This window comes from Alosa alosa, chromosome 1 (assembly GCF_017589495.1).
Source record: "Alosa alosa isolate M-15738 ecotype Scorff River chromosome 1, AALO_Geno_1.1, whole genome shotgun sequence".
Taxonomy (NCBI): domain Eukaryota; kingdom Metazoa; phylum Chordata; class Actinopteri; order Clupeiformes; family Clupeidae; genus Alosa; species Alosa alosa.
The window spans coordinates 45,814,227-45,836,310 of NC_063189.1; the positions used below are offsets into that span (position 1 = coordinate 45,814,227).

At 41.9% G+C, this 22,084-nt stretch overlaps 2 protein-coding genes across 6 annotated transcripts; both read right to left on the bottom strand.

Moving 5' to 3' along the window:
* Positions 1–3,930: 3,930 nt before the first annotated feature.
* Positions 3,931–15,343, bottom strand: LOC125295556 (phospholipid phosphatase 3-like). 2 transcript variants are annotated; one of them, XM_048244873.1, is made up of 6 exons: positions 14,940–15,343; positions 8,268–8,425; positions 6,080–6,360; positions 5,863–5,920; positions 5,568–5,744; positions 3,931–5,293 (listed from the first exon to the last, which is right to left on the bottom strand). In XM_048244873.1, the coding sequence occupies exons 1-6, from the start codon at positions 15,073–15,075 to the stop codon at positions 5,162–5,164; spliced, it is 942 nt and encodes a 313-aa protein (XP_048100830.1). In that variant the 5' UTR covers positions 15,076–15,343; the 3' UTR covers positions 3,931–5,161. The 2 variants fall into 2 exon arrangements, with proteins under 2 accessions (XP_048100830.1, XP_048100838.1); XM_048244881.1 differs by lacking the exon at positions 8,268–8,425 and adding an exon at positions 8,821–8,972.
* A 267-nt stretch (positions 15,344–15,610) lies between these two features.
* On the bottom strand, positions 15,611–22,064 carry si:ch211-188c16.1 (uncharacterized protein LOC562677 homolog). Of its 4 annotated transcripts, none has more exons than XM_048241810.1 (19): positions 21,673–22,064; positions 20,513–21,359; positions 20,240–20,398; positions 19,665–20,085; positions 19,262–19,380; positions 19,102–19,124; positions 18,903–18,943; positions 18,764–18,814; positions 18,509–18,644; positions 18,228–18,387; positions 18,025–18,142; positions 17,862–17,896; positions 17,624–17,684; positions 17,378–17,412; positions 17,206–17,269; positions 16,877–16,975; positions 16,753–16,766; positions 16,555–16,588; positions 15,611–16,368 (listed from the first exon to the last, which is right to left on the bottom strand). In XM_048241810.1, the coding sequence occupies exons 1-19, from the start codon at positions 21,679–21,681 to the stop codon at positions 16,293–16,295; spliced, it is 2,502 nt and encodes an 833-aa protein (XP_048097767.1). In that variant the 5' UTR covers positions 21,682–22,064; the 3' UTR covers positions 15,611–16,292. The 4 variants fall into 4 exon arrangements, with proteins under 4 accessions (XP_048097767.1, XP_048097758.1, XP_048097750.1 ...); XM_048241801.1 differs by having other exon boundaries at positions 18,509–18,641; positions 19,250–19,380; XM_048241793.1 differs by having other exon boundaries at positions 19,250–19,380.
* Between the last annotated feature and the right edge of the window lie 20 nt (positions 22,065–22,084).

Genomic DNA, 22,084 nt, shown 5'->3' on the forward strand with positions numbered 1-22,084 from the left:
CCTTTATCCTACTCCACCTGACCTCGACATTTCCTGATGTAGAAGTGGCTATGGCCATAAAATATTATTGCTCAATTCACACAGGTGAGAACAACAAGCCCTCTCATGAAGCACACCCTAAATATGGTAACAGGAAGGTCACAATCTGGGCTGCTGAAAGGCAGCAGAGGTAACGAAAATGATGAGGATTGTAAAATGAACCCTTTCTAAACCAAGGACCATTAATCCAGCCTAATGGCACCACTGGGCTTTCTCTGAAAAAGCTGAGGTGCACAGGAAATAGTTCAAGTTTGGAGGGGCCGTAAAAATATTCCAAACAGGCAGATTCCTGCATTGGGAGTCCCAGCATTTGACTCATGGATAAAGGAAATTGTACGGCTAAAGAAAAATTTGACATCATGATGGAAAACCACATAATACAGTGGCGAGTGATTAATAGATCCTACCCCATGCTACCATGCACTGGTAGATTTTTAAGCATGTTTGTGATTAGAAGAAATAGTGAAGTCTTAAGTTAATCAGCAATGTATAGATGCTGTCATTCAAAGTACTGATTTTTAAAAATCAGTGAGACATAACTATCAGTTCTGTTTTTTTACCCCAGACAGGTGAGTGTAGCTCTGTTTCAACGTTTAGGGAGTATTGCCTCATTTCATGCTGCATGAGGAGGGTCAATAAGGGTTTTGACTGCACTGCAGGCAATTGAGGCCATGAGGTCAGGGCGTTCTCTCAGGTGACATAATGACACTGCGAGAAGGAAAAGCAGTGTTGTTTTCTATCCTGGACTTCAGTCTGGACAGGGTTTCCCAGAAAACTTTAGACTAATGGCATGATTATAATTCCAAATGCATGCAGCACATGTACATCTTTCTCTCTGCACTCACTCTCTCTATTTCTCTTTCTCTCTCTCTCTCTCTCTCTCTCTCTCTCTCTCTCACACACACACACACACACACACACACACACAGACACTTACACTCACACATTGAGAAAAGTGAAAGAGAGAGAGAGAGAGGGAGGGAGAGCAATACAATCATTTATACAAATTACCGTAGAAGTAAAAAAAAACATTGTAATATGTCTCCATTATTAGTCTTCCCAGACACAACTTTCATAAAACGGCAGTTAATACTTACAAGTCCATATTATGGGGTGAGTCTGGGGTCAAAGGTTATGTAGGAACAAAAGTATATTATTACAATATCTGCCCATTCAGTTTGAGCACTGCCAAAAGAAACCCCAGCTGCATTGAGTTAAAGTTCTTTCTTAGACATTCAATTTGAATTTGTATCTAGTAGCCACTGTCCTGTAGTTCAACTTTGCAGCAATATTAATCTCCTGGATGCTAGAAAGTGCACGCCATGCGCCAGTGTCTACTGCTAATAAAACATGGCAGAATATCAAGGTGACATCTGAAATGTGAGTTTTGTTCAATGTGTGAGGAATAGAATGATACACCTTGACTCCTCATTGACCTCCAGCATTTCTCTGTGCCATTTGTCTTCACAAAATCAAGACTGGCCATTTGCAGAACAACTGGCTTTTTATATCAGTTTATGTGCTATGCCAGTTTCTTTTTATCCTCAGACTTTCTGGCTCTCATCTTCAGTTTGTGGAAGTGAAGATCCACCCTAAACAAAAGATAGAGACAGTGATCGGGCAAATATTTACAGGACAGCATTCCAAGGACCGCATCGGATATCCATGGTTTAGTTTGCACGAGATGCTTAGATAATGCTGAAATTATTACAACCGTGTACTGCAGTTGAGGGTTATAAGACATGGGTGAGGAAAGAAATAGCTTTCTCACTTCCTCACAAAAATATTTTCTCACTTCTTATTGAATTAATATACTGGCTAGGAGACCCTCATTTCATTTACAATTTGTTTGTATCTGTATTGTAAAATTTTGCATGCACTTTTTAAAAAAAATAATGTTTGTACTTAAGGTGGCATACTCATGACTCACCAAAACAATCAACCCAAGTTATCAAATGGATTGTGTGACAGTTTCTCAAAGCAGGCCCTCAACACAGCAACCTCTGTGCTGGGACATCCAGGGCGCCGGATCAGGTGCCTGATAGCTAAACTCTAAGGACCCTGTGTGTGGTGGCACGTGGACCGGGCTCCAGGCCTATCAGCATTCCAGAGTAAATATCCTGGGGCAATGTTGTTATGGTCATGCTAAACAGGATTTTCCTCCTCTGGTCCCCCAGGGCAGTGGAGCGCCAAAGGTCACTGCTGCCAGACGAGCCCTACGAACAGCAAGTAGCTCGCTTCACACCTGAGGTTTGAGCTCAGTTTCATTGGGAGGAAATGAAGACTCCTAGACATATGATATGACTCCTATCAAATGAGAAATCCTGCTGATGGTAAAGCAGATAGTGTCAGGAGTCAGGACCAGCTGTCATTTAAAAACAAATCTGGCCAACATTGTCAGTACATTTAAACAACTATTGGCAACTGTCTGCTTCTACAATGAAACATTTATTTGTTTACACCATCTGTGACAGTGCAATGGCTGCCGACCATTGGCCAAGTCTGCAAGCTGGCCATATGGAGAGCATCAGGGAGACTGCATTTGATGAAGTCAGCAGTATGTATTCTTGGGCCCTTTCCCAGAAGACCCCTCCTGAAACATGTGGAGGTAATTTGTGCAAATTCCGAGGAGAGAAAAAAAAGGAAAGACAGGGAAAACTACCCCCAGAACTTGGTGTTATTTGGCTATGTGTCCCGGGGTGGGTGGTGTGTGATGGAATAGTTTCCAAAGAGTTGACCACGGAGTATGTTATTCACAACATTGAAGTCCACAGTTCAGTAGTAGTTCATACACTACTCAAGCATGAGGCTGAGCATAAAATGTGTCTGTGAGATGTAAAGCACAGATTGGGTGAGGATGGAAAAATGTATTGAGTAGCTCACTAATGCTCATAATGTCTAAGTATAAGTATTTATACTCTTTTGATCCCGTGAGGGAAATTTGGTAATTTTGGTCTATCATACTAATAATTTGTTTTAACTTTATATTATGTGTAAATAATAATTCATGATGGCAGTCATAAATATGTATGTAATATATGAGTTTTAACAAATGCAGCTGATACAGAGGTAAATCCCTGGTCCCGAAGTCCTTTCTGCATTCAGTGGCAATGGTAGTAACAGTAAGTATTGCTACCTAGGGTCTCCTCTGCATTGTAGCATTGAATATTATTCCTCATTTCTTCTTTGTGTTAAAGCGTCTGCTAAATAAATACATAAATGTATCCACATGAGAGGTGTACTCACCCGTGACCTGCGATGTCACACAGGGTCAGCCAAGCAATGATGAGGTCAGTCTGAGTGAGTCAACATGGCATGAGTGCAGACGCCCATCTTAACATTCGGAGACCACTTCAGATTTAAAGTTGTCAAAAATGTTCAGCCTAACTGAGATATCAAATAAACTGCCTTTCACTGAGAGTATTTAAAGGCGATTCGGTCCCTACCCTTGCCAAACAAGAATTTCCTCGGATTTGTTCCCAGTAGTTTGCATGACATTCCTTCAACACCCTGCACATTATTTGTGTGATGTGCATTGATGTTAACATTCAGGAAGTCGAACAAATCAAGCAGTGTTAAGTGGTAGGAATGCAACTAAAGATATATTTATCTCAAATGAAGCCAGGGGACCCAATTATAGTTGAAGCGCTCACTTCAGTTCTGATTTAAGCCACATGAAATGAATTCAGCTCGAAAGTAGTTAAAATGCAGGACCAACATCGGCTTTTGCTTTGTCAAAGAGGGGAGCGTTTCCTGTAAGAATTCCTTTCTGCTCTGGCGGAGAATTAAGTTTCACAGAGGAAAAGAAACTGCAGTGGGGGTGGGGTGGGGAGGCTATTTTACATTAAATGAGGTGTCTTTTAAGCATTTCAGACCAGACTCCAAACCAAACACTGTAATTATACAAAAATTTACTCATGTTTAGACTTTCATCATGTGTGTGGCCTTCGAGGTATTCATATACCCTGAAACATTTTCATTATTATACGAAAGCTTAAGAATACCTACATACCAACGCATTGGAATCTACTTGATTCTTTTCTTTAAAAACAGCATATGGTTCCAAGTGGAAGTCATTTCAAAAATGTTCATACAGGTCTGTGCATAGACAAGAAAATACTGATTGTGGTTTTGAAGATACATGACATTAAACAATTGTTACAAAATTCAGTTTGCACTGTGAACAAACAGTTCATCATATGCTGACAAATAAACATACATACTAATACAATAAAACAAAAATAAAAAACATTAAACAAACAAACAAACCAACTTATGCACAAATATAATTATTACCGATTAAGTGGTGCATAGGAAAACAAATCCACAGTTTCATAAAGATCACCATATAGTTGGATCTGTGAGAGCAACCTATGGTCTCTGTGCTGAAGTTCTTTCATTGACTTGACAGGCAAACTTACTGTCAGTGGTCACAATTCTGACATTACTCACACACACTTGCAGACACGATACCACAATATAAAAATATAAAAACCCAAAAACATAATTTCACAATGAGGGCGCTATCCAACCAGCGGAAACAGGCCCAAACTTAAATGTGCCCCTTCATATTTATAGTTTTTCACTGAGACGCCCTCTCGAAGGACAAAACAAAACAGCACCAGCTTATGCATCTGGGGCAACCAAAGTCCTCCTAGCTTTTTCAAGAAGAGATGCTCTATCACTGTCACATTCGCCAATACTGTGAATGAATATGCGATAATATCATAATACTATGCATGTGTGTCTTATATACACAGACAAAAAGAATCCTTCCTTTAGCCTAGGAATTTGTTTTCTCATCAGAGGAATGGTTATAAACATTAATTGTGTGGCATATGACTACAAATTGTGTAACAACTATTGCTAATCACATGTTTCTCAAGACAATCCAATATGGCTTTATACCTATTTGACAGAGGTGCAGCATTAAAACAATGAAAGTATAAAAAGAATGATTCCACATGTCTTCTTCCAGTTGCCATAGGTCTTAACAGTGTGAATGTGCGGCATGGTTCTTGCGAACTTGAATTCACAATCAACATGGTTTTAAAAGCAGTTTGAGTGTATGGTTGAGAGATTGTCCAGTGTTTGGTAAGTCCACTCGTGAGTGAGTTGGAGCTCACGGTAAGCTGAGGTGGTTGGTGAGGTGGTCTCTGATGTCCCCCGGCGAGTGCAGATCTTTCCTGATGGGTGTTACAGGTAGTGAGGATTTACGGGTCTTTGACTTGAAAAGGTCTGACACATAAAATACCTGGAGAGAGAGAGAGAGAGAGAGAGAGAGAAAATGAGGTAGGAACACAACTGGCATCACGTACCATTGTTCGTGACGTAAACATACATCTCTGTAGTGAGTAACTTCATGTTGGCTAACTATATCTTCTATGAGTCTTGCGCAAAACAGAGAATGTGAACCTCAAGCTAATAAAAACAACCCCAAAACTCTATTTACATCATTGGTTATTTGTTAACAGTTATGGAAGGGTATGAAAAGGTATATATTATAGATTAGAGGGGAGTCAACGTACAATACAATAAGCCACAACAGCTCCTTGAAAGAACCCAGCCAGCACGTCGGTGGGGTGATGCTTGTGATCGGAGACCCGGGACAGGCCGGTGTAGAAGGCCATCATCAGCAGGGTGAACTGCACCAGAGGCCTCAGCAGTCGAGCGCCATGCCAGGTGAAACGCGACTGCAGGTAGAACTGTGGGAGAGAGCGTCGCACAGGTTTCCAAACCAGAATCCAAACTCTTTTGTGTTTACCGAACGTTATTTCTGTTTATAATTTGACATGTGTAAGAGTGAGAGCATGAGAAACTCACGGTCAGGTACAGCATGGTGTACATAGAGAATGATGCGTGGCCCGAGAAGAAGGACTTCCTGGAACAGAGATCACCCATGTACAATTAATAAATAAATTCTTCAAAAACACACTCACTTTGCCCATCCATTCAACGACAAATATCATAGTATATTGTAAAGTATAGATTCAATAGTAGAGTTCTTGTCCAGTGTTTGCAGTAAATGTGATTTGCTTACCTGGCCTCAAGAATCTTGCTGTCATCCCCCTGACAGGTGTATTCGGTGATGTAGCCTAGCGAACAGTTGATGGTGGTGAAGTCTGGCTTGCACACGTCCAGGAAGTGAGGTCGCAGCCGGCCCACTGACACTTTGGCGATGTCGGTGAAGGACTGGCTGATGGCACAGCCGAAGATGAACATGCCCACTTGCTTGTAGAGGGCAGAGATGTACGGGTTCCTTACAAATGCTTTGGAGCCCTCATGCAGATAGTGGATTCTGTAGCTCTCGCCAATGACAATCTGGGTGCAAAGCAGAGAGAATGCACCCAGGCAACATTGAACATGCAATTACACACAAAATATTTATTAAGAGTAAAATAAGAGATCAATCCAAGGGCAGGACATCTGAATTGTAGCATATGTTAAAAAGAAAGAATTACAGTGAGATTTTTGGCAGTTTTTTGACAAGGTACCAAACCTCTCACAAGAGAGTACAAAGAGAGTAGAAAGAAAGCAGAGAAAGATGGTTAGTATAGGGAAAAGAGACACAGACAGAAGTAAGGCACCTTTTATAAAGGCACTCAGACATAATCAACTGAAACTGTTCAGAAGATTAGGCTGTCATGTCGACTGATCTGAGAGAGGGACTTCATATCCAATTTATGCTCCAGGCTAGATGCTGCCAGAATATAACTCCTGTGATGGGCAACTATGCAAGTGTAAGCAAAGCCCACATGGCTCTTATTTCCTTTCATTTTGATCACCCGAACATGACTGATATTAAGGTTAACAAGAAAAGGCAAGGGAGAGACCGCATCAACAGTGACTAATCTATGATCATGGTCCAGTGGTAAATGATTAAGATAACTAGCCTGCTGCTTATGGGGCTTGGCTGAGTGCTGTGCACCACGGTAGACGACTTAAATGCCTGTTAAGTGTGTTTGGTGTACATAACTGCTGGCGGGTTATAAGAGGGGAGAGAAGGATGATTGACAGGGTCTGTGTGAGTGTGAGTGCTGGGGGGAGGTGCAGTATGAGACTAATGCAGCACAGCTGTGTCTGTTTAGCATGCCCCTTCCATCAGAGAGAGAGAGAGAGAGAGAGGGGGATAGAAACAGGAAGAGAGTTGAAGGGGGGAAATAGAAAGAAAGAGAGATGAGGGGGAAAAGTAAAAGATAAAAGGGGGTTACAGGAACGAGTTGAGGCTGAGGGGTGGGGAGAACAGGAGGGGGAGAAAGGGAGAGAGAGAAGAAGGGAAATATAAAAGTGAGAGAAGGGGAAAGAGAGAGAGAGAGAGAGAGAGAGGAGGGGGAAGAGTAAATGTGAGAGAAGGGGAAAGAGAGAGAGAGGGAGTGAAAGAGGGAGGGATGACTGAGGGGCAGCACTGCTGTTTTCAATCAGGAGAACCGCTGAGCTAGGTCCCGCTTCTGACATTCGCAGCCAGACGCGTTTGTTTTCCTGACTCTCCGAGGTCTGATTTCACAGGCCCATCTGGGAGCTTTCTACCTGCAATCCCAGCACAATCAAAACGGAGAGAGAGAGAGAGAGGGGGGCTTTTGAAAAGGAAAACAGAGCTGGAAAAGGGCTAGGAGAGATGGCGGAGAACTGATAACTGTTTTTCTCCCACCACTGAAGCCTTTAGAGCCCACAGACATGGTGGGTTCACTGCCACAGAGAAATTTAAGTGGGTGCTGGGAACAGACGCGAGAGAGAGATTGAGATTGAGAGAGAGAGAGAGAGAGAAAGAAAGAAAGAAAGAAAGAAAGAGAGAGAGATGACAAGAGTGAGAAAACAAGAGTAAAACAATTAGGGGGAAGAGAGGGAGGGGAGAATGGGTGAAGGGGTGAGACAGAGGGAGAAAAACATCTGATTTACAGTCTGGAAAAGATCAGTTGATAAAATGACTTTGAAGAGAGCAATGTTTACAGTCTGGCTTAAAAAACACATTCTGAAAAGAATGATTGCTTCTGTGCTCTTTAAAGTGCAGCCTTGTTTGCAACTGTGAACTGTGCCGAATAAAACACAATTATGCATTAATTTATAAAGATTACATACTCTGTAAAAGTTTGGGTAGGATACTTTAGGTGTCAGTTCCAAATCTCATTATTTGTTTTGCACAGTGTCTAAAAGCCTTTACAGCTGAGGTGAAGAGTGAGAAGATTTCTGCGTGAGCAGCCCAAAGTGAAAGCACTGTGGAGGAGACTTACAGAGAGGATGACGATAAGAATGCCAGCAGCAGAAAGCACAGCATCGCTAATGGTGTCTCCGTGTTTGGACGGGTACTTGATGGACTCATCGTGGCAGTAAAACCCTCTCTTGTAGGGCTTGATAGCGCTAGACTCTATGATCAGGAAGGGAAGGCCAGCTGCAGAAGCAGAGAGAGAGGAAGAGGGAAAGAAAGAGAGAAAGAGAGAGAGAAGAGGTCAGAGAGGTTCAAAAAAAGAGAGGCTACAGCGTGGGGTAGGCCAGGGAGCATCAGAATCTGTCCAGTGCCTCATCAACACAACTCACTACCCATTTTACCATTCACCCGAAACTAAATACTAAGTTATATGATAATACAATAAATATTCATTTTACCAAACTGTATCCATGAGAGTAAAATAAATGATAACACTGTGGTCTAGTGATCGACTGAAACCGGACTGGTTTCTGGGTGGAGACAGGTGCAGTGGGTTGTGAGCTGTGTTTGTGAAGAGGCTCGATCCTCTAAGGATGCTCTGCCCCCTGGCTCTGGCGCAAAGCCAACCGAGGACTTACAGACGTGACGGGCACAGTGAACCCCACCGCCACAAGCTGTATGGTGGACACTGTGCTACTCTGATAGAGCTGACCGATGCTGCTGTCACCGCAGTAGAAGCCCCTTCGGAAGGGGAGGATGGCTGAGTGCAGGATGACCGAGGTGAGCATCACTGCATGCACGTTTGCATACACAAACACACACACAAACAAACAAACAAACAAACAAACACAAACACGGATGTCAGACGTGCATGCATACGTTAACACAAAACAACAAATACACTCATGCATAAATAAACACACCCACACACAAACACACAAATGTCAGGCATGCATGCAATTGAGAATGCATAAAAACATATACTCATGGCAATGTCATCAGACATGCCCTGGATGCTCACTCACACATATGCATTAATGAATCTCAGATGCACATACACCATGTTTGTATTAACACACACACACAAACATCAACGTCTTCATGCTCGTAGGTTTAAATTTTGTTTTGACTAGCTGAATCCCCTCTCCAATCTTACGGAAGCTGGAGTCATTCACAGACACACTAATTTTAGAGTTCAGGGTTCCTACACATTTTCCATTTCAAAATTCCATACTTTTTCCATACTCAAATTTCAAAACTTGCAAAAAATTTGCTGACCATACTCTCGACATTGCGGCCACTTCTGGTTTGGGATAACTCGGTGAAAACAAAGGTATGGACAACTGAAGTGAATAAAAAAATGACTTAATATTCGTCCATTTAGCTGGGTCATTTAGCTGGGTCATTTAGCTGGGTCATTTTTAGTTGTATCACAGTTGTATCTTGATGATGGGGACTGACAGTTACACTACACAACAGTAGGAATGGTTCATTATGACCTGAGTGAAGTGATTAGTACTGCAAATGCAATAGTCTGGAAAGACAAATATTTCTCCATATCCTTGTTTCTTTTTTCCATACTTATCCAGACCTGGAAATAACTAAAATCAAATTCCACACTTTTCCAGGTTTTCCATACTGCGTAGGAACCCTGAGAGTTACTTTTAGATCATTTTTTTTCATACTATCTTAGCACTGAAAGAATAAGATGTGGTTTAAATGAAAATAAATAAAAAAAAACAATGGAAAAATGCATACTACAATAATCGTCCTGAGCAGAAAGCCAGGCCAGACTTGCTCCTTAAATATTTTCTTCAATACATTTCAGATGCTTGAATTTACCTTGAACAGTGAATAAAGAGAACATCATTTCATTTTACACCCCAACCCCCCACCTCCTTCACTCCATAGCCCCAGGGTATCAAGCATGTTATTTAAACGCACTGACTAAACTTTTAATTGTCTGACGAGATATCCTCATTCAGGTCAGAGATTTCTGACAACGCCTCCCTGATTTCCCCCATGAAACCCTGAAAAACAGATTAGTGCATCTTGGATTATTCCCAATACAGATAACCAAGAACAGATAACATTTTCTAAAGAGCCTGCTCATCCAACCCCCACCACACACACACACACACTCAGCTTTTCCAACAACACCATAATGGACAAACAAATGAACATGCTGGAGGGTATTTGCGTGTGGAAAATGCCTGGCAATCTAAAAAAAACACACTTCTTAGAATGTCAACGATCAAAGGGCATTTACAGGAAAGGAGAGCTAAATTATAAACTTGAAATGAAGTGCTGGAGGGTGTTATTCATGGCAGCACGATGTGATGCTATTCATACCAGGTCTGCTTTCTCCAAACTAAACAGACACTTCACCGACTGACAACAAACACAATCTCATTCCAAACAAGACATTAAAGGATGTTTGTGAAAGACTGTGTGTGCTATATCAAACTTTCAGCCAATGTTGTTAGAAACAGTGCTTGTTTTTTTTTACATCAAAGAGCCCTGAGGCCGAGCGATCTCCTCTCCCCTATCCAGTCTAGCCCGGAGAGGCCAGCTGTAGACCTCTCATATTACATGCTCTCATCATGTGGTCCACTGATAATGGCAATACCAGGAAGCCGGACACAATATAGCCATTAGAGACTGGCTTAAAGTAACAGGAGGGATTCAGACTGAAACATGAAACCTGAAAAGCAAAACCTGTTGGGACTAAACCGCCACCTGATGTTAAGACAGTATGCTGCCTCTAGTATGTTTACACAAGTATACTGATTCTGCTTGAGGTAAATATTTTGCCTTCTTCTATACATATCAATAGAAAATACAAATACAAGGCTAATGGCTGACGGATGCCCACTGCATAACAGTGAGTTGAACTACATTTCAGTAACCTCATCAAATTCAGCTGATATAGCTCATTATGGGGACAGTGGAGGATGAGGGGTAACATTTTGGCAGTGGAAATAGAATATGAATATGTGAATGATTTTAAAATGCATTAACTCTCCGGCCCTGACAACAGTGCTACAGACCATGTGCATAAAGAAGTAGAGATGTGCAGGGCTCCAGGAAGGCTGGTGGTCCTAGTACCTCAAAGCTGAATGTTCATCCGAAACAGGTGAGGCCTGGAGCCTATAGTAATAGATCCTACGGCTCCAGTCAGTTATCACAATCATGTCAGCCACCACATTTTCTGTCACAACAAATAACTCCCAGTGATAGTCAGGCAGAATAATCAGCCCTGCAGGGGCAAATAAGACCGTGTAACAGAGACCACAACCCCCCGAATCCCACCCAGTCCCGGGGCTTAATAGTGGTTGCTGTTCAAATAAACACACACACACACACACACACACACACACACACTTTCCACTCTCTGCCTTTACCCTTGCTCTCAAAGGGCAAGTGTATACGCATGCATGAAAAAAACAAAACTCAGGCCCACTACACAGACTGTTATGACTTGGATCAGAGTGAGCCCAGACCTACGGTACAGTCTGTGTCCACCACACTGTCTGGACTGAGAATGTGTTTGCAGGTTTATATCTGGCCAACACCGACAATTACAGTAGGCAATATATTGTTGACCATTTTAAAACCATTGATAGCGAGAACTAGACTGAAAGCACTGAAGCAACTTTTTCCACATGCAGTGCCCAGCCCTTCATTAGATTAGATAGATGTGATAATACTTCTAATTTAGATACTACTCTAATGTCTATATAGCAGCTCCATTTGTGAAAATACAAATACAAAGAATAACACTCTGTACATAAATACATACATTAACCACATGATTATATTCATTACAATTTAACACACTATACAATTAATCACATCAATCATAACAGACGCAAGATCAGGCATCTATCACCACATCTTTTGCCTTGATTAGCTTCAATATGGAGAATACCTACACTGATTCCATACCCTAAAATCCCTAAATATAATTAAAATTCATATAATATACAACTACGAAGAAAAAAATACAAAGAAGGAAACCATTACAATTCTAGTTAATTTAAATTAAGTATATAATTTGTACATGAATAGAGGCCTCATTGGTCATAAGCTGGAGAACTATGCCAAATCAGCCTATATGGCAGTCTTAGGCTGATTAGCTTAACATTAAAACCAACAAGATCAGTAAAGGCTTATGTCCACATAGACTACCTTTTCATTCAGCTAAGAATCACTGAGCAGTGCTTTAGAACCCAGTTGAGGACAAATGTTCTTAATTCTATATGCTCACCAAACTGGCAGTCAGAGAAAGCGTGCTAAGGAGAGGAATTAGTACATTAGGACCATGGCCATTTCCTCTCAACCATTCACATCAGGCCACCAAGTTGTCATTCACGTGGAGGACAGTGATTATCCAAGTACTTCCACCACATCCTCGTTGCGGTCACTCCCCACTAACCACATCTTTCACTGGGAAAACACTGCCGGCTTGTTGTTGGGCGTTCTCTGAGGTCAGCTAAACACACACTGGGCAAAACAGAGCAAGCCCACAAAAAACTGAAGAACCCCCGCTTTCTATAAGTACACATGGGGCACATCTCTGGGAACACACAGCAATCGCACTTCACAACATTTGGGTCGTGCTTGACATACTGAGTAATGAACTTGAATGTCAAGTCAGTCTGATGTCACAGACCATTTACAGGATGGGTGACATTATCGTGTTGGAGAGGGTGATGGTGTTCTCTTGAAGGAGATGATTTTATGAGAGTAACACCACTAAGACTCTAACCTGCAGTGCCTCAAATGCTATGCTGATGATACTTTGTGTTTTGATATCTTTTCCATATTTGACCAAGCAGAAATCTGTGATCCTATACTGACATTATATCTATATTATATATTATTAGTGATTAAATCACCAATAATTACTAAAAACCAACCACTTGTCAGAAAAGCCCTCCACAAACATTTAGACCTATAGCATACAGGTGCAACCATTCTTAATCCTAATTCAAGTCAAAACACATGAGCGGTCATGTTTTCTACAGAATAAGATTTAGCTATAGTGGCTTTGTGGAGATTAAAAAGCATTAGGAAATACACTAAACCACACTATGAATTCCTGACATGGAAATAGACTCCTGACCAGCAAAACCAGAGACTATCAAACCAAAGTTATGTGTAATGTCCTTCTTCTATGCTCTTTGACTATATTATTAAGATATGATAAGTTTAAGTAAGTACTGATATACACTGTTGGATGGACACACACACACACACACACACACACACACAGTAACCACAAGTGCCATCCACCTGCAGATCTTTGACAGTGTTGTAATGTGTGGGGGTCAGCTGCAGGCTGAAGTCTGTTTGCTTTCATCCCACATGCAACAAAACAGCATGCCATCGAGTGTTGTGAACCACCTGTCACAATGGAGCAGGTTGACTGTCACATGTGTCCAGAGTAAATGAGCCTACTTGTGGATATCCGAAGAAATTGATGTATTGTTCTGATTGATTTGTAATGATCCAGACAACATAACGTTCAGAGGCTGTAATATGAAGTTAACGTTGTAAAATATTTCTTTGTTTCATGTCAACTGTTTTCAAAATTGCAGTCGTGATAGGCCTACATGTGTGTCTTAAATGGCTGATTGTCAAATGTTAATCACAACAATCCGAGTTTCATGTCAACTGTTTTCAAAATTGCTCTCTTTGTAGGCCTACACGCCTGTCTTAAATGGCTGATTGTCAAATGTTAATCACAACAATCTGAGTCTCCCAGACTGTCCCTGAAGAAAACAGGAATTGTATCCTCTTACACCTTCTCATTTACTCAAAACACACACATATAAGTTCTGAACATATTTTCACACCTTTCCGGTATTTTCTTTTACACACTCAAACTCGTCTGAAATGAAAAGAAGTGGGGGCCAGATGTCACCTTGAGGGAAAGCCTGGCCAGGAAACCAGTATGGAATGTAAGAAATTCTGAGAGAAAATGCTAAGTGAAACCATCAGGACTAGTGAAAACATTTCACTTTGTAGTAACATTCCAAGGGAAGAAAAAACAGACATTCACATCCACCTGAAATCAAACACTTCAAATCATGCTGTAGAATTTTAAATCACAATGGCTTAATGCATGAGGTTAGGAGGTTCAGGTATGCACCTTTAATTTTAACATTCAATCCAAATAGTATTGGAATAGCAGGTATTGAGCAGATGAGGTTGAACCTGTGTTTTGAACTGAAAAGTTAGTAATATCTCATAGTATGCAGGAGGGTAAGTTCCCAGGCTAGTGCTGGTCCTGGACCACAGAATAATATTGCTGCACCATAACCATACACTAATATTCTGTGGGCAAGCAACATATTCATTCACTCAATATTGTAAGGGAAAATCCACCCTGGAAGCATAACAAGTGTCATTTGTGTATCAGACCATGCACCTACAAAATATGTAGTAGTGTTTGTCATTTTTTGTGCAAGTATCCTAACAGAACTCAATCTTGCGTCAGTTAGACCAAATGATTTTAAACAATAAGCAAATATCCCTTAACTGCTTACTTATGATGGATTTGGGACTGGAGTTATATAGGCTACGTGACCAAACAGGGACGTTTGAGCATACAGGAGGACACGTTTTCACGCAAAAAGCTTCATAACATCAATAGAATGAACACATCATAGCAAAAACGTTTAGTTGAAACTATATCTAACTGAAACATAAGCTGTCGTTAGGCTATACTTAGCAACAATAAATTACATACCCAAGAATAAGCAGAAGATATCCAAAAATATGAGCAGCTTTCTTCTATGATCCTTCACGTCGTTGTTGTTATTCAGCACCGAGGTCCCCCCAGGTCTCGTCTCTGGGACCATTTTCTCACACAGTAGTCGTTGCATTGACTCTGAAATGTCTAGTTTCTCTGCCGTAAAAATGTGCTCTCAAAGGTTTCGTCTGTTCAAAAAGTGACCAAAGCGCCAACGCTTTTTCGTTTAACTTCAAGGCGTAAACCGCTACTTTAAGGCTCGCTACTTGGCAAACGTTCACAAAATCTTCATTGGAACTTAAGTCAGACACATTGGTTTGTATTGTCAGATTAAGCTAAGAGAGTTACTGTTTGCATTGTTGGCAAGTCAATGTCGGCGCAACACGGTGTCGTTCACTGAGAGCAACTGGCAAACTAACGTTGGTAGGCTACCACCCGCCCGTCTTTAGTATGGCAATTTAAGATCAGCCCCTTTCTCAGTCCCCCCAAACCCGAACCACTACACACGCCCGTACGATCGCGCGCGCGCGCACACACACACGCTTCTATCTCTCTCTCACACACACACACAGTGTTTTGTTTCAGCGGAAAATGCTGTCCTTCAGTTGTTGCCCCACATTGTGCCTTCACTTGAACTTCAAAAAACAAATAAGACAAACACAGGAAAGCCCTTCACATATGTTTAAATTTATTTAACACAACGTACACAAAAATAACAGAAGTGTGTGAATCGAACACTGACTATAGGATACCATACCAATAGTACATTACATTTGTAGGTTGGGGTTACTGAGGGGAGGACTTCAAAAGCAAAACAAAAACAAAAACAAACAAAAAAGGTGCATCCAACAAAAAAGTGATTCAGTTTTGTGCATGGCTGGGGGGCTGAGGAGTGAGACTGCTCAATGTATCCACATTATAACAAATGGTGGATATCACTAGACATTTCAAACGTGTGTTTGACAAACTTTACCTCTTGTGCACACGGTACGATTTTCAGTTGAAATTGAATTGACCAATCATACCGTGTTAAACTACGGAGCCTGGAAATGTGTAGGCCCATTACATTCACTACATCCATCAGAGCAGTCATCTTCCACTCATGTCTGGTCTGCATGTACGTGCAAGCCACTCCCTGGTGGCCACATAATGTCATTACCACTCTGGTCAGTTCCCAGTGCGTGCCTCTCAACACTATGCAATAGTGATACTAGTCCCTTTAAACGCCCCAAACTGCAAGGAACAATGCAATTCCCCTCTGTAATGAGCAAGACACAGATCAGGTGACGGCAATAGATGACACGGCACACCACAAACTGGGTCCCAGTGTCCACGTGGCCCATGAGGGCTTCAGGTGTCCGCATACAGCTCTGGGGGAGGCAGTAGCACCACGCCTGCAAACTCAAAATCCTCCTCCTGTTGTCCTCTGTAGGGCGAGAGAAGCACTGATGTCCTTATCGCTTACTTTCACACGGCCCCTCTGGCCTGTGCTGCGTTACTGCTGACAACATTGCACGTTCCTCATACACTTTCAGATACAAGCCTATTGATTGACATTCGCCATGTGTACTTGCTAAAGAGAGTATAGTGCATTTTCCTTCAAAATACTCACAAGTAAGGAGGCTCTTCCATGGCACACAGAAAGTCTAATTGGACGACAGTGGTGAAAGATAAATTGAAACATTTAAATTCATCTGTTTGTACTTTCTACAAGTGACATTTGTTAAAACACGAAGAATCCTCCATGAAATCAGCTTAATGACATTAGAACACAAAACCAACCCAAAAGATGTGTCATTTGAAGACTTACCTGTATTTTCAGTGCTGTTAAAATAAAAGTTTTGATAATCATATATACACAGTATATACTGAAAATAAGAAAAGAGAACAGTAACATTATCAGTAACAGTCACATTATACTGAGAAATGGGTACTTTGTTGGGGTGGCTTCTCCATTATCTGTAGCGCCATCAAAGCTTCCCTTTGACTGCTGAAAGAAAATGGCCAGCTTCTGAAGTGCGTCATGCCTGGTTCTAGTTAGAGAGAGAGATAAGCCTTAGATTAAACAAAGATGAAATACAAACACAGGTGTAGGATTAAGTGAGAAAACACTTCTAGTTCTAGTCTTTCATACAAGGGTGAATTATACAGTAACTGAAAACCGATTCCACAAGGAATGTGTCAGTTGAATGGCTGACTTATCACTAAAGCAAGCAAATCCCATGCTTTGGTGGACCACAGTAATGAATTGATTTATACTTACTGGGCAGTCACATTATTCATAGTGCCATCAATTTGAGTGTGGTGCATATTGCCATCACTCCCATCTGTTTTGAGACATGGCAGAACATTTTAAAGATAGTCAAAAAATGGGAACATACATTGAGAGGACAGTAAATCAGATGATATAAGAGCAGAATCTTAAGTCTACGTACACATCTCTGGCATAGACATGGATCGGCACTGGGACCTGGAAGATAATCAACACGTAGTAGCTCAGTGAAATGTTGAATTCACTGTTGATTGCCATTGTTTATTGTAAGACACAATATGGAGAGAATGTGCTAATTTGATTGGTAATACTGTATCTCAAATTGAAAGTATGTAACAAACAACTCTGTACAGCAAATCCATGCTCTCCCTCGCTCACCCCCAGACATGCATTCACATGAGGCACTCACATGTCTGTGGCTGGAGACAGCGTCTCTTCTTCAAATGTCCATTCCTCACTATCGTCAGTGACTAGAAAGATAACAGACACAACTTTAATCTTTGCTATGCAGTACCAGTAGTACCTTACATTTGGACTTTACATAGGCAGTTTACTGTGTATTCCATTTATGTAAAGTGACCTGCTGAAAATAATGAACTAAAATGAAAGCAAACATCTCATTTGGGCACAAATGGACAAAAACTCACAGCTGCTGGTGTGTGTAGGGTTCTGTGTGGATGACCTGCAAATATGAAGTCCACCAAATGACTGAAAATGACAACAATAGCACAACCTACACAGGTAACACCATAGCACATTATCTCTCATTGTGACCTGTGCATGTTAGAAGCGCTTTAGCGTGTTTGCTACCTGCTCCCCAGGCTGATGGTGTCCCCCTCATTGTTGGCAAAGCCCGTGGCAACCCTCTTTCCCAGCTCCAGCATCTCTTTAATGTTCAGCTCCAGGTTCTTCAGTGACACGTATCCATCTGCACAGAGGAGACACTGTATTACTACCACTCCAGTGATCTGCACAGGGATCCACTGACAGTGTACACAGATACCACCACGCACATATGTGTGTGGCATCCCTGGCCAGCCATTTGCCCTTGGGGCAGTTGTTGGTGCGGATTATGCTGACTTCGTCACCACTCTTCACTGGCAAATCGTGCTTGCGGACTTTGCTGGTGACCATCACTTTAGCATAGTACATGGGCTCCTCTAGTCCAGTGACCTGTCAAAGCAACATTGTTTCTAAAAATGACATTATTTGAGCACAGTGTCAATACAGTCAGAAATAACAGAATTCTATTCTGATTTAACAGTAATGGAACTGGGACTTGGCTGAAGCTTACTTTAAATTTCTTTTTCATTTCATTTTCTCGCTTTTGTCTCTCCTTTTGCTCCTTCTTCTCTTTTTCTTGGTGCTGCTTCTCTTTCTTCTTCTGTTCTTTCTGTTCCTGAGTCTCTGGACTCCCTCGTTCCTTTCTACTATTAGTAAGGAAGGAGGAGACAGCTGTTCATTTCTTATGTTCATTTCTATTTCATATCTTATGGAAATAGATATCCCCTCACTGTCGTAACTAATGAACATCATCGGATTACAATACCTGGTGCTATGTCGGCGAGTCAAAGTAATGCGATCTCCTGCTTCTTTAGACCTGAGGTCATAACAGAGAAAATAGCTGAGTATCTCCACAAGGTGGCACTAGACACAAAACTACACACATTTATTAAGCGATATGTCACCATGGAGCGATGGATCGGACGGTCTTCCGTGTCAGTTCGTTCTGTCAAGTAAGGGAGACAGGTAAACGAGTCACAACTTACTGAGGAAAAATTTGGAGAAACAATCCCTAAATGTTTTCCCAAAGCAAAAAACATTAGACAATAACAGATATTGATTAGACACATGCATTCTGAGCGACAAAATATAAAACCTACTTACCAGGGGTGGACTAGCATATGGATCTGTAAACAGTCATGTGGAAAGTGTTACTTTTGTTACAAGACCATAAGACATTTCAAGATAAATCACCACAGTACTCCTCCCTGATCAAAATGGTAAGTTTGGTCTAATTATGTTAGAGTCTCACATAGCATCTTACTCTTTGGGGCCTCTTTGCGCTTGCGGGAGTCTTGATTGCGGGAAAAGAACTTGGCCACTGAGGCCACATCCTCATAGATGTTGTCACAGTGCTCATAACAGCTGTCCACTGAACTCACACTAGGCGGGATGGAATATGTAAAACAATGTTAAGTCCCAGAAATTATTTGAAAACTAGAAACCATCAGAAAACTGATTGAGTACTGAACTTTCCATCCATATTATATAAAAAGGTTAAGCCAAAAAAGAGCTTGTGACAAGTCATTGAATAACCTGGTGCAACAAGACAGATGTTTGTTAGTTTTGTGCCACGCTAGATTACAGAAAAGAATGGAGAGCACTATAAATGGAGAGCACTTTATGTCAGTGTCAGAAAACAAAAAATATATCAGAATTGCTCTTACTTCTGCTCTGATGCAAGTTCACTGGTCCCAAGGGAATCCGTGGCCTGGGTGCTGCTCAGTGCACAATCGGAGATCTCCTCAGCGCCATCTGTCTCCAGCACGGGGGGTGGCTGGGTGTCCACCCATGGAGGGAGAGCAGGAGGTTCAGGAGCCTCTGCAGCTACCTGCTCAGTGGTGAGAGGTTCACTGGAACCCATGTAACCCAAGTCTACTGGATCAGGTGGTGGGAACCCCACTTCTCCTAATGTTTCAGGCACTACAGGAGTCATGTTTGCATGAGCTAGATCAAAAGCACTGTAGTCCATGTGCACTGGTTCTGGGGGATCAAAGTCAGGGACTTCAGGAGCTTCCAGCACATGCTGGTCCAAATTGACGTCCTCAGATGTTGCAGATGCACTTGCTGTGAGCAAAGACTGTAAGACTGAAAGTAAAAACAGGATGAGCATTGTAGGTCTATACGTCATAGTGATTTTAAGTGCCATCCATAGGTTAGTCTATGAAACATTTTTTATGAAACCTCTTATTAGTGTAATTAATAAAGCTGCCTACACCTTGAAGGACAACTGAAACTGTACCATTTGTGGTGCTGAAGGGCGAGAGGTCCACCAGTGGGGGTCTTGGGGGCTTCACTGGCCTGGAGCCAAGTGACTGCAAGTCAGGAAGCACTTTCACTGGTGGAACCACAGCTGGCTGGTCAAGTATATACCCTTTGTCACGATTCACTGTGGCATATTCTAAAATCCAAAACAAAAGTACAATGGATGTAAATGTATAGAAGTTTCATTGTTTTTATGAACCGGAATTCACAGTTGTCAGATAAACCACAGTTTGAGACTGCATGCACTTACTAAAAGAGATGCCATTGCTCTGGAAAGGTGATGGAGGAGCATGAAGAGGAACTGGAGGTAGGTTACTCTCTGGCTGAGGCATTGGTGGATGATGTTCTGGGATCAAATTCTCATAGTCCACCGGTGGGGGTGGAGGACTAGCTGACGGAGATAAACTGCGGGAGTGGAAACTCCTGGGCTTAGCGTACTCCAAAAGCTGCTTGGGCGAGAACTTCCTCTTGGCCTTTTCCAGGGTGCTCAGCACCCGCTGCTGAGATGTCTGAGATGCAGACCCCTCTGTGCAGGAACCTTCGATCGCATCAACCAGCGGAGGGGTCCCTGGTTTCTCTGGACTTGGGTTTACAGAGCCTGGGTTGGAACTGTCCCCATTATAACCGAACCCATTCTCTGCTTTGGATTTCTCCATGCTGAAGGTGTGCTCACCATTCTCCAGGTTCCCCCTTCCAAACTTTGCTGTGATAGTGGACTTGAAAGGCATCATGGGCTTCTTCTTGCCTCTGACTGGTGATGACACTCCCCTTGGTGGGGACACAGAGTGTAGCTTGGGCTCGCTTGAAAACGGAATAGGCAGCACGAGCGGCAGGTGGCGGTCTTTGAATGTGGCTTTGGAAATGGGAACGGAGGTGCAAACAGTGGCAGGAGCAGCGGTGGTTTGGAGGCAGTTGACTGGCACTGGCACCAGTCTCTTGTGATCATTTCTGACCATGGTTTTTGGACAGATAGGTTGTGGCCCACAGCAAGTCGCTGGGACTGCCAGACGTTTTGGCCTCTCTGGAACTGGAGGTCTTTCTTTTGCCTGTGACTCCTGGAACTTGGCCCTCAAATATTTGACATTGATAGCAGTCTCCTAATGAGTAGCAATAAATGTTAGTAGAACATTTAATTCTGAAAAAATATCAATTTATAGATTTATGTTATACATTTAAGAAAATGTTCTAGTTAAGTGCTTCTTTAAACTTTTAATCCTCAATAAATGCGACCTGTCCAAGCAAAATACCAAAAACCATACCATGAAATACATATAGAGCCTCCATAAAATACTAGGCTACTTATTTTAAAGTCTTGTTTCCATTTTACACTCCAATCTTAAAAGTCACGTTAAACAATAGATCAACTGATTGCCCACCCGAAGGCAATCTCATCCCAAACACTTGACCTACCTGGTCCATTTTGTTCACTGTGTGCAGCTTTTGTTGATAAGAGTTTATCAAATGATTTCACGACGGGGGTACACAGTATTTCTCACAAATACGCTTGTATAAATGATCTGTCGCTGAGCTCATCTTCTCTCCCGGGCTTTTCCAAACAAATGTATGCGGATATAAATTACCTTTGCGCACGCGTCAAAGCAAAAGTGTCCTTGTCGGTAAACCACACCACTGCGAACGAACAATAACTAGAGTTTGTTCGATTGATTTGTCATTTGAGTACAGATTGAGTGTTTCCAGCAGATGGCAGCATCACACCAAAGCGTAGCAGTTCGTGCGTGCGTGCGTGTGATAGAGAGAGAGAGAGAGAGAGGATTGCGTCAAACTGGATTGACTCATGTCTGGTAAATAAACAGTGTGCAGG